This window comes from Xenopus laevis, chromosome 9_10S (assembly GCF_017654675.1).
Source record: "Xenopus laevis strain J_2021 chromosome 9_10S, Xenopus_laevis_v10.1, whole genome shotgun sequence".
Classification (NCBI taxonomy): Eukaryota; Metazoa; Chordata; class Amphibia; order Anura; family Pipidae; genus Xenopus; species Xenopus laevis.
In genome coordinates, this window is record NC_054388.1 from 88,342,784 (window position 1) to 88,358,966 (window position 16,183).

At 37.0% G+C, this 16,183-nt stretch overlaps 1 protein-coding gene across 3 annotated transcripts in view; it reads right to left on the reverse strand.

The window, feature by feature from the left end:
* Positions 1-16,183, reverse strand: part of snx29.S (sorting nexin 29 S homeolog) — a 327,158-nt gene that overhangs the window by 278,704 nt on the left and 32,271 nt on the right. For all 3 annotated transcript variants that reach the window (XM_018239096.2, XM_041579205.1, XM_018239098.2), the window contains exons 10-12: positions 13,555-13,648; positions 11,848-11,930; positions 1,423-1,486 (exon numbers count right to left, since the gene is read on the reverse strand). In XM_018239096.2, the coding sequence (XP_018094585.1) occupies positions 1,423-1,486; positions 11,848-11,930; positions 13,555-13,648 (241 nt within the window). The remainder of the gene's footprint in view (positions 1-1,422; positions 1,487-11,847; positions 11,931-13,554; positions 13,649-16,183) is intronic.

Sequence of the window (16,183 nt, forward strand, 5' to 3'; positions counted from 1 at the left end):
CCAGAATACGTGGCAGGTGCGCTTAGATACTTTTGTAACAATTTAAGATAAGCAAAGAAATAATTGTAACAATTTAAAGGGATTTTGTCATGATTTTTATGATGTAGTTTGTATTTCTAAATTACACTGTTTACAGTGCAAATAATTCCCTCTACTATATAAAATTTCATTCCTGAACCAGCAAGTGTATTTTTTTTCTTAGTTGTAATATTGGTGTGTAGTCAGCCATCTCAGGTAATTTTGTCTCTTTGTGTGCTTTCAGAAAAAGCCAGCACTTTAAGATGGAACTGCTTTCTTGCAAGGCTGTTGTTTCTCCTACTCAATGTAACTGAATGTGTCACAGTGGGACCTGGATTTTAAGAATAGTTACTGTTCTTAGATCTACCAGGCAGCTGTTATCTTGTGTTAGGGAGCTGCTATATGGTTACCTTCCCATTGTGCTGTTGTTAGGCTGCTGAGGGGCAAAGGGAGGGGAGTGATATCACTCCAACTTGCAGTACAGCAGAAAAGAGTGACTGAAGTTTATCAGAGCACAAGTCACATGACTGGGGCAGCTGGGAAACTGACAATATGTCTAGCCCCATGTCAGATTTCTAAATTAAACATAAAAAATTATGTTTGCTCTTTTGAAAAACAGATTTCAGAGCAGAATTATACTCACTACAGCACTATTAACTGGTGTGTTTTGAAAAAACTATTTTACCATGACAGTAAATGTGAAATGTGTTCAAACTTTCATAACCTACCCAATTTTGTAAAATGACCATGTTAATTAGGGGGTGTGACCACAAAAATGGGCGTGGTCCAAAAAATTGTGGTGTGGAAGGTATGCTGCATGGAAGGATAACATTTGTTATTAGGCCAGGGCGATTATCCCATTTGACAAACCCTCCCTTCATCAGAAGGGACGAGGCGAAGGGGGAAACAAACCCTCCCATTGTCAGGAGTATGGTGAAGATGAGAATGTGGTATTGGGACTGTGAAAAATCTGCACTTTGCCATCCATAGATTTTCTTTGTGGAACCAGAAAAAAATGCTCATTAACTTCAATTCACGTTCCATGTGAAAAACAAATGCAAAGAAAAACGCCCTTTGACTGAGTGGAATGATTGGTAATTATAATGCTCTTGGTTGTTACCTGCATAATGCTGGGAGCAGCAGACACTGTTTTCGTGTACAAATGCCTTATAATTAGTCTTTAGAAACAAGATTTAGAAATGCTAGGCCAGTGCTAAACATGACAACACAAGGAATACCTATTTAATATGATAACAAGAAAGGCTACAGTGTGCTAATGGGGTTATGTCTATCTGTCAACAACTAAAGCAACCATGAGTGTCAGGTTGTGTGCTCGGAAAACCAGCTCATCCAAAATATAAAAAAAATGACATTAGTTATTTACAACACAATTACAGAACCTACGTATTCTGCTCTTCCAGCTCATCCTTGCTATTCATCATAAGTACGACAACTTGCCGAAGTTCATCTACAGAAACAGAAAAGAAAAGAGTGGGTTTTTAGATGCATACATCAATGTCAAGATAAGCGCATTACTCAGAAAAACAGAGCAATTTGTTCATCATTTAAGTAATGATAAATATGGCATATTCCATAGTCAACAGTATTCTGTGATTATTTCCCAAACAATAAAAATAAATCAAATGTAAACTTGCTTTGCAGGAAGGTCATGTAAAAACTTGGTACACAATTTTTATTTGTCGTCTGCTGAGAGTAACATTTGGCCTTGTATCATAAAATATTTTTCTGCTCCCCAACCCCATGTATTGTTATCGATGTACTCGAATTATCCATTGTGGATAAAAATTAAAAAAAAACATGACTTTTTACTGCATTTTTGTAAGGCACATTCTGAAAATGATGAACTAACATCAGCAAAAATATACAATTCAGATGAAAATTATCCTCTACATGCAGGCACCCCAATTATGCTGGGGTTCCAGAGGAAAATAACATAGGGAGCAGAAGTTAGGGAGTGCCAGTAGGTGCAGGGTGCCTTCCAGAGGATAAGGACGGGTCTACCTTGCACCTGCCAGTGGTATGCTATGTGCAATGCCATGGCAACCAATTTACAATTTGAGATACTGTATGTTATCCTTATTAAAATGTTCATATATTGGGATTAAGCAATACATGTTAAACTGAGGAAGGGGTTTTGGCCACAATGGACTGCTGAAACAAGTGTAGTGTAGTGTATAAAGAAAGGCAAGCAGAGAGAAACCATTTAGAACTGAACAAGTGAAACACCTCAGATGTGATGGAAATGTAAAGAGACTAGACCCATGTGGGTGAAACAGACACTGGATATAATAATTAAGCTCACACTGAGAACTTTTACTGCATGTTGTTTGCAAAGTTTCACTAAAGGGCAGAATTATTATGTGGTGTAAAAACGGCAAAATAATTCACCACGCATAAGCATGTAAAAAAACGTCGTAAAAATGTCGCAATTTTTTTAACGCACTTTTTATTTGAGCAACTTCCACCCCTATTTACTTACAAAGGTCTGAAGCAGTGTAATATAATGGCGGAAAATCTGTTGTTCACAATTTAAAAACATATCACACACCTCGATAAGTTAGCCATTTCTTTTATATGGCTTTTTACACAGCTTTTCTGGCTAATTTTGTTTAACACTGCATAATAAATAGGCCCCTAAAAGTGCTCTGATCTGTAAGTGTAATACCAGCATAAGATCTATTATGGAAAGCCATTATTAAGAAAGCTCGAAAATATGGAATTGCCATTTCCAGTAGGGTCCACTGATGGATGCTGACCTACACAAGGGTATCACACTGCTTGTGCGATTACTCTTATTTAAATTTATCATCACACATGACGTTTGCTGAAACTGTAAGAAGCTTATTTTTTTATAGTGATCGATTGATATCTCATGGCAACTAGGGGGCTAATTCTCCAACACAGGCTAGATTGGCAGGAAACCCCAAGAGCTTCTTTTTTCATTGTTTTATATGGGTTTTTTTTAGACTTTAAGAAATATACTAAAACACCCTGGAGTTAAGAACAATTAGTTAAAAAACAAAAGATCATGGCTTTATTTTTAGTCTTCAAAATACTGAAGAAATAATGTATTTCTGCGAATCTTACTTAGCACGTCACTTATCTATTTATATCCTTCATTTCTAAGATCCTATGAAATATATTCCTGGCTTACATTTAACTGAAAAGTTAAAAATAATCAGTTCTCATGGCACCCGCTTATTGACTCCCTGCCAGTATGTGCAGAGTTTTGCTAAAACAAACCTGTCCCCCCCCCCCGCGCGTTTGTCATTGTACATTGAGCTCATATCTAAAAGAATTGAAAGAATCAGTCCTAAAAATGCCAGCTTTGAACATTTGTTCATAATTGTAGCTTGATGGCTATATAATGACCCACTGGTGACCACAGATTAGTAACAGCTCCTCTTAAGCACGCTCATTTACACTTTGATTGCAATACTTTTGAGTAAAGAAGTGCAAGGAGAGGGGCTAATTTGCTTCTGCATTCTAACACATTAACATAATAACAACAACAGACCATCAGAATCTGGAGGGGGTCAAGTTAAAGAGGCACTCAAACGAGGATTTTAATATATTTCTACAGCATAGTGCAAATATACTGTAATGGCACATTCCAACTGTCTATCATTAGCTTAGCTGCAATTACATTCATCTTTTCTTTAAATTTACAATACAGTTTGTGAACAATAAAGCAGTGAATTACACATCTAGTAAGACATAGAAAATTAGAGATTTTATATAATAGAAGTATTGTTTAGCTCAATCAAGGAACTTGTATGAAGCGATTTCCATCTTTCAATATCTATCTATATATATCTATCTATCTATATATATATATATATATATATATATCTATATATATCTATATATATCTATATATATCTATATATATCTATATATATCTATATATATCTATATATCTATATATCTATATATCTATATATCTATATATATATATATATATATATATATATATATATATAGGCAGTGATTCAACGGCACTCACCACTCCAAAGTTAAGGCTGGGTGCTAACCAGAGTATAATAACAAATTGGCAGTCATGAAAGCACTCACAGCAGTTTTCTTCAATACTTAGTTAAAAGTTCTTTATTCCACGTTCTTATCTACGCGTTTCAACCCTGATGACGGCCCTGTGTGGGTTGAAACGCGTAGATAAGAACGTGGAATAAAGAACTTTTAACTAAGTATTGAAGAAAACTGCTGTGAGTGCTTTCATGACTGCCAATTTGTTATATATATATATATATATATATATATATATATATATATATATATATATATATATATATATATATATATATATATATATATATATATAGAGCGATGGAGAAGATAAGCACTCCAGTATTTCTAGCTTATAATTATTTATTCCACTATGCATACCAACATTTCGGTCACATTTGGACCTTTATCAAGGATTTTGGTGTTTTGGTTTTGGTAGAAATAATTATTAACAAGAAATACTGGAGAGCTTATCGTCTTCATCGCTATTCATCACATTTTGATATAGCACCCATTTGTTCGAGTCAGATAATATAATAATTATCAAGTTTATACATGTGTATGTTTGTATGGCACATGTTATCCAGAATGCTCAGGACCCGAGCTTTTCCAGATACGTGTTTTCCGTAATCTTGGTCGCCAAACCTTAAATCTACTAATACATAATGCTTTAACATTAATTAAATGCAATGTAATTATTTTCCCTTTAATAAAGATTAATTATATAATAGTTGGGATGAAATGCAAGGTACTGTGTTATTGGTACAGAGGAAAAAAAATATTAAACATGTTATTAACATGAAAACACTTTGTAATTTCACAAAGCAATAAACAGGTGCTAATGGAGAAAGAGACATTCCAGCAGAGTTGCCCCAAACATGTTTAGTTTGATGGTTACATTTTGGTCTCATCAGACTCTTTCAACTGACATCAGGGTCTCCCATGTGCCTTCTGGACAACTGTAGGGAAAATGTCATGTGAGTTTTAGTTAACAGTGGCTTTCATTTTGCATCTGCCCCAAAAGGTGCGACTAGCAAAGAACCAGCAAAACAGTTGTATTAATAGTCATTTCAATTTCAGGCACTGAGACTCCTTCAGAGCTGTCATAGGTCTCCTATTACCTCACTAGTTTACATTAAGCATGGTTACTCTGCGTTGATGCATGGGCTATTCTTGGCAGATTTACAGCTGTACTATACTGTTTCCACTTCTAAATGGTTAATTAAACTGTGCTCCAAGGTATATTTAGTATTTGGAAATGTGCTTGCATCCATTCCTTGACTTGTGTTTTTGATCACCCTTTAACAGAATATTCAAGTGCTTGGTTATGCTACAATACGAATGCAACAGAAGATGGTCCTTCCTTATATAATTAATAATAATAATACATATCTATACATACTGTAATACTACAATCACTATACACTCCTTAACTACACACACGTGGCATGGATTTAACTAATTATTTGATTTTGGAAAAGAACTGGCTGCATCAGTAATGATATAGGTGTCATATTAAAAGGAGTGTCTCATTGTGTAATCAGTCATTTTGTGTCTTAATTCTGGATCTGGAGCAGTCAGGTTTTATTTACACAGAAAGGTTGAACTTAATATGTCTTTATTCAACCTCAGCTGCTATATCGCTATCTAGATATATACTCTCAGCGTGAAAAAGAAATATAAAGGCACATGATGTAGGGCTCATTTACTAAAAGGGAGAATATTGCAAAACATACCACCATTGTTCTTTGCACAGAAGCCACTAAACGTGTACGTGTTTAATAGCCCTATTTAATTGATTGTAGGCTCTTTGGAGCAGGAAACCCAACTGTGTAGTGAAACACCAAAGGCCTTAAGCATAGATGCATTTTAGTCTACTTTTATAAATGCCCAGTTTGTATTGTGTTTATGCCTTGTACAGTACATTTGTGGTGCTAGTATAAATAAACACATACATACTATCTGGAGCACATGGGTACAGAATAGAGGCAGGCAGAGGCTTGATGTGGAGGGAATGCCTTTAACAGCCCCAAAAACAGTGTGGCTTTGCACAACAACAAGTGACACTAAATCAGTGCCACAACACTCTTGTGCACAATAACCACTGGCGATGAATGGGACTTTCATCATCATCATCATCATCATCATCATCATCATTTATTTATATAGCGCTGTCAAGATACGCAGTGCTTTGTGCCTGAAAATGAACAGATTCCATGCTGCCCCTTTCATTAGTGCAACCAATGCATTTAGAAGCACATTTTCAACCCTTCTCATTCCTGCCTTCTCCCACTGCTGCCTATGTTTTGTGTAAGAAAAACAGCAGCGATGTGAAATAGACACAGGGGAACATTTATTACATTAACACAGATTTGAAAGCACTGCCGACGGTAGCCGTTTTTTTCTCGGCAGCCGCAGCTGTTTGCTAAACAGTAACAGCCCGTCAGGGAGCAGAGAGGAGGTTGCAACCATTTCACTTGGGCACTCTCATTCCTTCACTTAGCACAGAGGTGTGATTCACCTTCCAATGACAGATCAGTCTGAGAAGGAAGTGTGACAAGTCCCATGACCTGCACGCTAACACTGTTATATAGAGCTGCTGTCTGCCCCAAGGACACACAACAATGGTTACATTTCAATTAATGCAGAGCCCAAAAACATAGCTTGGGCACAAATGAAATGCTACATGCATACATGTCAATTAGGAAAGGCAAATATGTGGCCAGTTTCTACCATGAAAAAATTGTGAGAGTGATAAATCTCAACAGCGCTGGGGCCACAGCTTTTATACTTGGATATAAAAAAATGCTGCTTTGTTACTCTGATGATTTATTTTCCCATTTCAAATGTACTTTTCTACAAAGCAATACTGCAGCTGTGTCCATAGATCCATCCTCTGTGCTTCTGACAATACCTATTTATCCAGCAGACAACGCTAGCGATACAGAACCAAATCCCATTCTAATAGATTACAGACTCCTTGGGCGGTTAATTAAATCAAATGTCACTTAACTTTGATGTTTACATAAAAAAACATGTTGAACGTTACAGTCTGTAATTATGATGTGGCACTTAATAGACTAATCTTTCTGAAATTTTACAAGATAACTGGAAATGTAAAGTTTGTTTTACCTATGAAAAGGATAATGTGACACAGTGCAACATGGTCTTACTCAGTCACACGGAGGACCTTGGAGTCCTTGTAGATGATAAACTTTGCTGTAGCAAGCAATGCTGTCAGCAGCATCAAGGGCAAATAAGGTCTTGAGCTGTATTAAAAATGGCATTGATTCACTGCAGGAAGGGGTCATTCTTCTACTGTATAGAGAACTGGTAAGGCCCCATCTAGAATATGCCGTACAGTTTTGGTCTCCAGAGCTCAAACAGGACATTATTGAATTTGAGTCCAGAGAAGAGCAACTTAGCTGGTAAACGGTATGGAAAATCTTAGCTATGAGGAAAGACTGGCCAAGTTGGGGTCGTTCACACTGGAGAAGAGACGCTTAAGGGTGATATGATAACTATGTATTAATATATAAGGGGATCTTATAATAATCTCTCTAATGCTTTATTTACCAGTAGGTCTTTCCAGCTGACGTGAGGTCACCCATTACGATCAGATGTAAGTATGATCCACCTAAATATTCGGAAGGGTTTTTTTTACAGTGAGAGCTGTGAAGATGTGGAATGTTCTCCATGAACTAGTTGTACAGGCTGATACATTAGATAGCTTCAAGATGAGTTTAGATGGCATTTTAGCAAGTGAGTGAATACAGGGTTATGGAAGATAGCTCATAGTACAAGTTGATCCAGGGACTAGTCATCTTGCCATCTTGGAGTCAGGATGGAATTTTTTTCTCCCTCTGAGGCATATTGGAGTGGCTTCAAATGTTTTTTTTTGCCTTCCTCTGGATAAAGTAGCAGTTAAACAGGTTAATATAGAGTTAAAAGGTTGAACTTGATGGAAGTATGTCCTTTTTAACTTTACTTACTATGTTAAACTGTTTGCTGGGGGGCATGATTTTTAAAAGAAGACTACAGACTAATGGGGGAATGTAATAAAAGTCACAAAGAGAAGAATTTAAACAAATAAGAATAAAAATTCACATTTTGCAATGTAATATTCTTCCTTAAACTGTTGCATTGTGAATTTTAATTGCACACTTTTAAGAAGTGCTTGAAGGTGTTGTACTCTTTTGGAGCAAACATAACGACTTTTTTATTAAGAACTTTTATTACATTCACTGTACACTGGAGCAAACTATAACATTTGCAAACCTCCTTCCACTGTTGGAAGTGGCCACTAAACAGTGTCTGGGTTCACAAAAGCTATATTAAATTGTGGGGAAAAAAATGTTACTGCCGCAAAGGCATAACTTTTCACATTGTGCATATTTTTTCCGTTATCGACTTTTTTTACATTCCGAATTTAGAATGCTAATAGGCAGTGTAGGACTCGCATACATGTATGGGACCTGTTATGGACAATGCTCAGGACCTGGGGTTATCTGGATAAGGAGTCTTGCCATACTTTGGATGATCATACTAAATCTACTAAAAAATCACTTAAACATTAAATAAACCCAATAGGATTGTTTGCCTCTAATAAGGATTAAATTAACTACTGTATGTACATGCTACTGTTTTAATATTACAGAGAAAAAGGAATCATGTTTTAAAAAATTTCTATGGTAGATGGCCTTCCCGTAATTTAAATCTTTCTGGATAACAAATTTCTGGATACCTATATAATAATAATACCTATAAGTGATGTGCAGGCCGACCCGAGGCCAATGGGACCCGCGCGTTTACCCACGGGATCTGCGGGTCAGGCAGGTTCGGGCCGACATATTTTGGCCAAAGTATGGCACCAATACTTTTTTAGGGTTTTTTTTGAGCCCCAGGCCTAAGAAAAGAAGATTGGGGCGACTAAAGAAATACCCCAACCCAGTGCAGTTTTAACCAAACTTACCATCACTCAGGTAAGAGAAGTGATAATACCTTTCCTTCTCTTTTACTAGCTCTATAGCCACCCCTACTGGACAATCATTCAGCATCAATACTCTTTTAATGTGCTTAAGCCCTGTGTTGTTTTCAGCATATTTGAATGTGTTTATCATCATATTATCCATACATGGGTGTACAGAAGAATGCACATTAATCAGTATTTTTCACAAACAGGTTTAATTGTGGTGTTTTTAAGCCTAGTAGCTTAAGCTTTTATACCTTTGTTGGTATATATTTAGACATCTGCAAGCAGTCATTTTGTTTCCCTTTTAGTAAATCCTGAAGTTTTTTTTTTTTTTTTTTAGCCTACAGTCTTCCTAAAATTGTTGATAAAGTGAGATCAAATACTGGTCAGTATTTTTTTATCAATCGTGGGCTTCATTGCTACATAGGTCATATGCTGCATTATATGTAATACAAGAAAAAAGATTGTTTTATTGCAAATTTAACCAGTATCTGTAGGTTTAAGAGACAGTAGCAAGTACAGACAGCAAAGTGCAATTTCAAACTTAATTGCCAAGTTTTTTTCCCATGTTTGGTCTCAAGGGAGTGTTGCGTCTGGCATAATTGCGGCTGATTTGTCAAAATAAATGCAACTGTTTAAGCACTTCTTAACAAATCATAGCCATTTGCGCTGAATTCCACTTGCTGTCATTTCCGGTGCCCTGTCCTTATTGACGCAGACAAAAGGAACCTTGGAGCTACCACCTGGTCCATTAACAGCAGTGATAGATTCCGAACAGTAGATAGGAAGGACTAGTGGCGCCAAAGAATGAAGTGCACACAGAGCATTTTGACAGAAGTACTGTTAAATAATAGGGTTTAACACACAGCTGACTGCGAGAAAATTGTGGTTCTAAAATGACCCCTACGGGCATATTTTTGCATGTTTTTGTACCTCGGATTTTGATTGTTAGCGTGTTCATGGAAAAATCCAAATGTCAAAAACTTTAATGAAAAAACGACAGGGGGGGAAAACTCGAATTGATGGAATTTATCTTCCGCAAACACTCGAATTGATGGAATCTAAGTCCAGAAATTTCTAACTGATCAAGTTTTTTAGATAGATAACACATTTTTACATTAAAATTTTCAACATTTTTTGCTTATTACTTCACAGACATTTGAGTTTTTCGAAAATATAACTCTAATGTGGGAGTTTAGGTGCAAAAAATTTTCTCTGATAAATCTGCCCTCTAAAGTCTATTAGGTGGCATGCCAATGCAAACCAAACATCCTTTAAAATTTTGCTGTATCAAATAAAAGCATTACAGACATAGATAATGCTTGTTACAGGGTAATAGTGGTTTTTGCATAAATGACAAAGGTGAGCTTTATATAAAAATCCAAGAGGATGCTTGGCACTTCAACATATAACTCGGTTCCCTACAGATCACAGATTTTAGAAGTTGCAAAATTTCTGCTTGTGGTCAAGTAGGATCAGGAATTGCATGTACAGTTTGTGATATCCTTAAAGAGAACTGATAAAACGTCCTGCTCTTATTTGGGTCTGTGTATATAGCTACTCACAATTGCTAACCATTGGAAGGAATCAAATCATTTTAACTTCAGTAGTGCTGGCAAGCAGACCTGCAACTACCATAATGTGACTTCCACTAAAGAGACTTAAGTTAGTTTTTCCATTAATGCTCAAGTAAAAAGGTATTAAAAGGCAGTTTAGACAGACGTTGTTTCAATATTTCAGTAACTGATGAGAAAAACAGTAAAAGAGGTTCCCTACGTCCCAGTGCTCGTTATTCCACATTTTATACCTGCATTCCATTTAGAATCTGGTTGCTATGCAACTAGCCTCCCTCTTACTTAGAATCCACACTAATGGCTGCAGGACAGTCCTTTCATACACTCATCCTTGCTTAAAAGAAGGTATACTGTACATATGCGTATGAAGGCAGTGTCAGCATATCTTCATACTGAGAATTAATAAGCTGTATTGTACAGGAAATGTTACCAGCATATTAGATCTGTGAATATTTGCTATTATTGATCTAGCGTCTCGCATTCATCAATTGATTTAGACAAAGAAATACACGCACTCCCTGGTACGTCCTACCTCCGCTGCTGGGAGATCAAATATAAAATTCTACTTATCAAACACAGGATTTTAGATAGATGCGTGAAAAAAGTTATGCAACAACAACAGACTTGAAGGCAAGTATGCCAAAAAGGGAAGAAAGAAAGAACAATTTCCCCCCCTAGTGGCTGTTGTGCTTATTAAAGTAAGATGTATCCGCAAAAAGCAAGTCATATAAAGAATATCCAGGAATACATTTTGTTCTTAAAGCTCATATGCTGCATACATTTAGTTATAAATGTATAGCCAATTATTAGGAGCGGTTTTGGCTGTTTCTGGCACATAAACAATAAAGCAGTGATCCCCAACCAGTAGCTCATGCGCAACATGTTGCTCACCAACCCCTTGTATGTTGCTTTCAGTGGCCTTAAAGCAGTTGCTTATTTTTGCATTCCTGACATAGATGCAAGTTTTAGTTGCATAAAAACCAGGAGTACTGCAAACAGAGCCTCCTGAAAGCTGGACCAAAGTGTAACAAGACCTGTATACAGAGGGTTTCAGCATGTCAAAGTATAATTGTATATCAATATTTGATATACTGATATTGATACATACTTCCACTAATAGGAAGGTGTCAGTTTTACAAAATACTTTATTAAACCAAAGCAAGCTGTTTGTATTTAAATATGTTTTTTTAGGTTTCCTGTACAACCTTTATCTTATTTCAAAGTTAAAAAAAGACTTACTAATTGTCATCGATTCTGGACCAGGTGTTGAAGGCAAGACAATGTTCACTGCATTGGTAGTGATAGGAGGGCTGGCTTCCATACTGTCAAGGCCAGAGAAAACAACATTAAGTAATGCATTAAGGTAAAATCATCCATATATATATAAATTGACATATATATATATGGAGAGAGTAAAGTTCTATTCATTTCTGGTGAAGATAAAAAGATCAGCCACTGTCTTCAAAATGATTCAACATGTGTCACTGTGTTACTGAATCAGACCAGGTGTTCATCAGGCATATGGGATTGGAGTTCCATGTACATGTAAAATGAGGGAAAACTTGGAGTCAGGGGATGTAAAATTGAGGTTCCACTGTATTAACGAACTACCTTTCTACAGTATCTTACTATTATTTACGCTTTCACCCTAGCAAAAACATTTAACATACTGCAGGTGTTTCATGTTTTACCACTGAGACAAACTGGAAGTATTAATACATTTCAATTCTACCTCTAGCTCTAATTTTAACAAGTCAAAATATAACATGTTTAATGCAATTAGATAGGAGCTCCAGCCTCTACAGTCAGAAGATGACATCCCAAATGTGATAATGAAGCCAATCATAAACAAATCACATTTTAAGTTATGACAGGTCAGCTGTGAAAAGCTCATATAACAATTGTCAGTTGAACAACAAAGAGAGCCAAACATGCAACAACCTGTGGCTGGTCAAACCCATTAACAATAGGAGGGATATAAAAAAAAAAATAGTATTGTGGCTGTTACTGTTCAGAGAGTGAAGTTATTTAATATTATATTAAGGAAACTCGATGCACTAGTAATGTTCAAGTGCACTGAGGAGGTTTCTCTGTCTGGGGTGAATTTGCACTCCATGTGGGATATGGGGGGGTACAAAAGGAGTGGGACAGAATGCATTGCTCATGGGGGAGAAGTTACATTAAGTAAGGGGACAGGTTACAATAAGTGAGGGGTGATAAGGATGTTGTTGTACTGAGGGATAGAAATAGGAAGGATGCCCTTTTACATAGAGAGAATGCACTGCAAATGTGCAAAGAAATCATCCACTGCTGAGTAGAGGACAAATATAAAAGAAATGTTTCATAGTTGTGAATGGCAGAAAGACAGAATAGTTGACTTCATTAAAGGGCAGCCCTGTGAGATGAGAAAGTATGAACTGGCACTACTGGACAAGACTAGGAACATATATTGACGGGTTATGAAAGAAGGCATTTGTGGGCAGGATAAACAATGGAATGGCTCTGCTGAGAGGAAACAGAATCATTGCTGGATGGAAGACTGCTTAAGGGTGCCACTTCAGTTTATCACTGGGGGTGCCTGGTAATGAAGTTCATCAGAAGGAAGCACCTAATTTTGAGAAAACAATGTTAAAACTTTATCTATAACATACAGGCCCGGATTTGTGGAAAGGCCATCAAGGCCCGGGCCTAGGGCAGCAGATTTTTGGGGGCGGCATGCTGCCCAACAACACACCACACCACATTGCTTCAGAAACACTGGGAATAAGCAGTAGATCCAATAGTTTTTCAAATTGACCCTGCCCAATCCCCATTGCTCCGGTCCCGGTGATTAAAATTTGTGCAAATAAAGGGAGGGGATGGGGGCGACAAACGGCAGTGGGCCTAGGGGTGCCCACTATGTAAATCCGGCCCTGATAACATAATGATAATAATTTAAAAAAGCACCTGAACTGAATATCTGATCCTCTCTGAGCGAGTTCTACAGCAATGGTGGCATTCTCATTTTCCTCTCCATAAGGCAGGTTATCCAAATTGTCGTCTGTGGCACATAAATAAAGTGTAACTCTCACATGATCAACACCATTCAAATCAGAACTTTAATACATTGCTTCTTAATCTTAAAGGACGTCAACCCAAAAACAAATAATTTTTTTGTCTAATAAAAGAAAATACAATTATAAGCGACTTATAAATATGAGTTTATTTAAAATTGTTAGTGCTTTAAAAGTTATTTGTAAATGTAAAAACAGCATTTGCTTAACTCCTGGTTATTACTTTTTAAACAACATTGTCCTCCATCAAAGACAGATCTGTCAATCCATTGGCTTGTGTTACTTTGTTTCAAAAGCCAGAGCCCCAACTGCTTTCAACAGTGATTCAAAAAACTTAAAAACCAGAAAAATGTTGTAATGAATGTATATTATACTGTTGCTTAGAATTAGGTTTTCTTTTATTAGGCAAAAAATATTTTTTGGGTTGACATGTCCTTTTATAACTATTATTCCCTAACTGTGACTCTTTATGGCTACATGAATACAAATAGGCCAACTAAAAAAGTGTTTAAGCAGCTTTAATTCTGATGCTAAGCAAACTCAACACTAAAATGCCATCCATCATAGACACTGGAGTCATTAATACAGATAAATGGCTTCTTTAATTTGCCTTTATGAGGTTATATAACCCAAGCTGGAAGACAATCATTTCTGAGCACTTCATAATTCTCCAGATCCAAAAATATTTGCTTAAGCTATATTGGAACAAACATCAGCAGTAATAAGTTTAGTATGTAAACTGTTTCAGATGTAGCCATGCGGATAAAGCATTTGCTTGCATAAATATGATGGTTCAGTACTTAGAAAGTAATTTGTAAAATAAATGGTCAGTAAATAAATGCTAATAAAACAAATTAGTTAAGTCAGGCAGTGTATATACATTTACGTTCCAAATCGAACTGCTCTCTCATATGTGCATGCTCTAAAGCAGGGATCCCCAACCTTTTGAACCCGTGAGCAACATTCACAAGAAAAATTAGTTGGGGAGCAACACAAACATGAGAAATATTCTTGGGGTGCCAAATAAGTAGTGTGATTGGCCATTTGGTAGCCCTATGTGGATTGTCAGCGTACTCTGTTTGGCCAAGCCTGGAATTAAAAAATAAATTCCTGCTTTGAGGCCACTGGGAGCAACATTCAAGGGGTTGGAGAGCAACACGTTGCTCAAGAGCTACTGGTTGGGGATCCTAGAGGGGGGCGGGCCCTGGTGCGTGACGCGCAGCCGGGCCCCGCCCCCCTCCGTACGGCCACATTTGCAGGCATTTTCAGCAGCGAACGGACTGCCGGGTGGCCCTGAGGGGGTGCGGGCCCTGGCCCGCTCGCACCCCCTGCTCCCCCGGTAGTTCCGCCACTGTGGGGATGACTGATCTAAAGTATCGGTGGGATGGCTCTGCAAAGCACACCGCAATTTTAAAAATTGTCTTCTAATTCCTACATTAAAACTAATGTGGCGGTAAAATATCTGAATTTGAAATCAATTAATTTAGCTTGACAGAATTCCAGTATGCCAAGTCAATAACTTACTGCAGTTTACTTATAAAGCATCCAAATTGCAGGTAGCATGGATATAACAGAAGAGGAAGGACAACATGCAAAACAGAGGCTAAACAACAACAAAAAACACTTTCGGAAAGCTTACAGAGTCAGAATGGGAAATGAAAGAGGAGCCACACTTTGCTGCAAAGAAGGATCTGAAACTAAACAATGCCTAGTTGTGTCTACATACATTCTCGTCACAACTGAGTTTTATGTGGTTTCTTTCAATAATAAGACTTTATAGTAATAAATAAGTTATCAGTGACAATAGTTACATTTAGCTTTACATTTCAGATGAATATTCAACATCTGCAAACCTCAGCGTAACCACAGGAGACAAAATAGTTATAGACAGAATAATATAAAGGAATAGTGCTTACTTAATATTGGCCTATTGCCTCAACATTATAAATGAAAAATAAGAGAAAGAGAAGGACTTGAACAGTGGGCCAAAGTTATAAACAAATGGGTTCTGTGCTTTGAAATAAATTATATTATACTGAGCACATGATTTCAGTGTAGGGTTTGTTATTCAGTAAAATGAAATCATTAACAGTCTAATTACTTTTTCAAGGTATTGTATATATTATGTATATATAAATACAACTAGGTGCCCAAGTTTACAGTTTTATAGGGATACCAGTCTTTCTAAAGGGCAAGATAATCTTCCTTCAAGCTACATTAAAATGTACTTTCTAGTTCAGCTATGGCAGGTGCTCCTCACCTGAGACACTGCCTGACAGAAGCAGAAGGAAGTGTTTCTGTAGCTACACTTTGCTGAACTTTTTAGCTGCATCGTCGACTATGGCCAGTGCAGCAAATAGACCTATAAGTAATAGAAGCATTACAAGTTTTTCTTTGTGTTTCCCAGATACGCCAGTAGTGACATTACTAGGCTCACTTAACTTACCCTTTTGTGTCCCACTGCCCCACAGGCAACACAATCCCCACAGTATTCCATACCTTCCACACACTCCAAGTGCTTA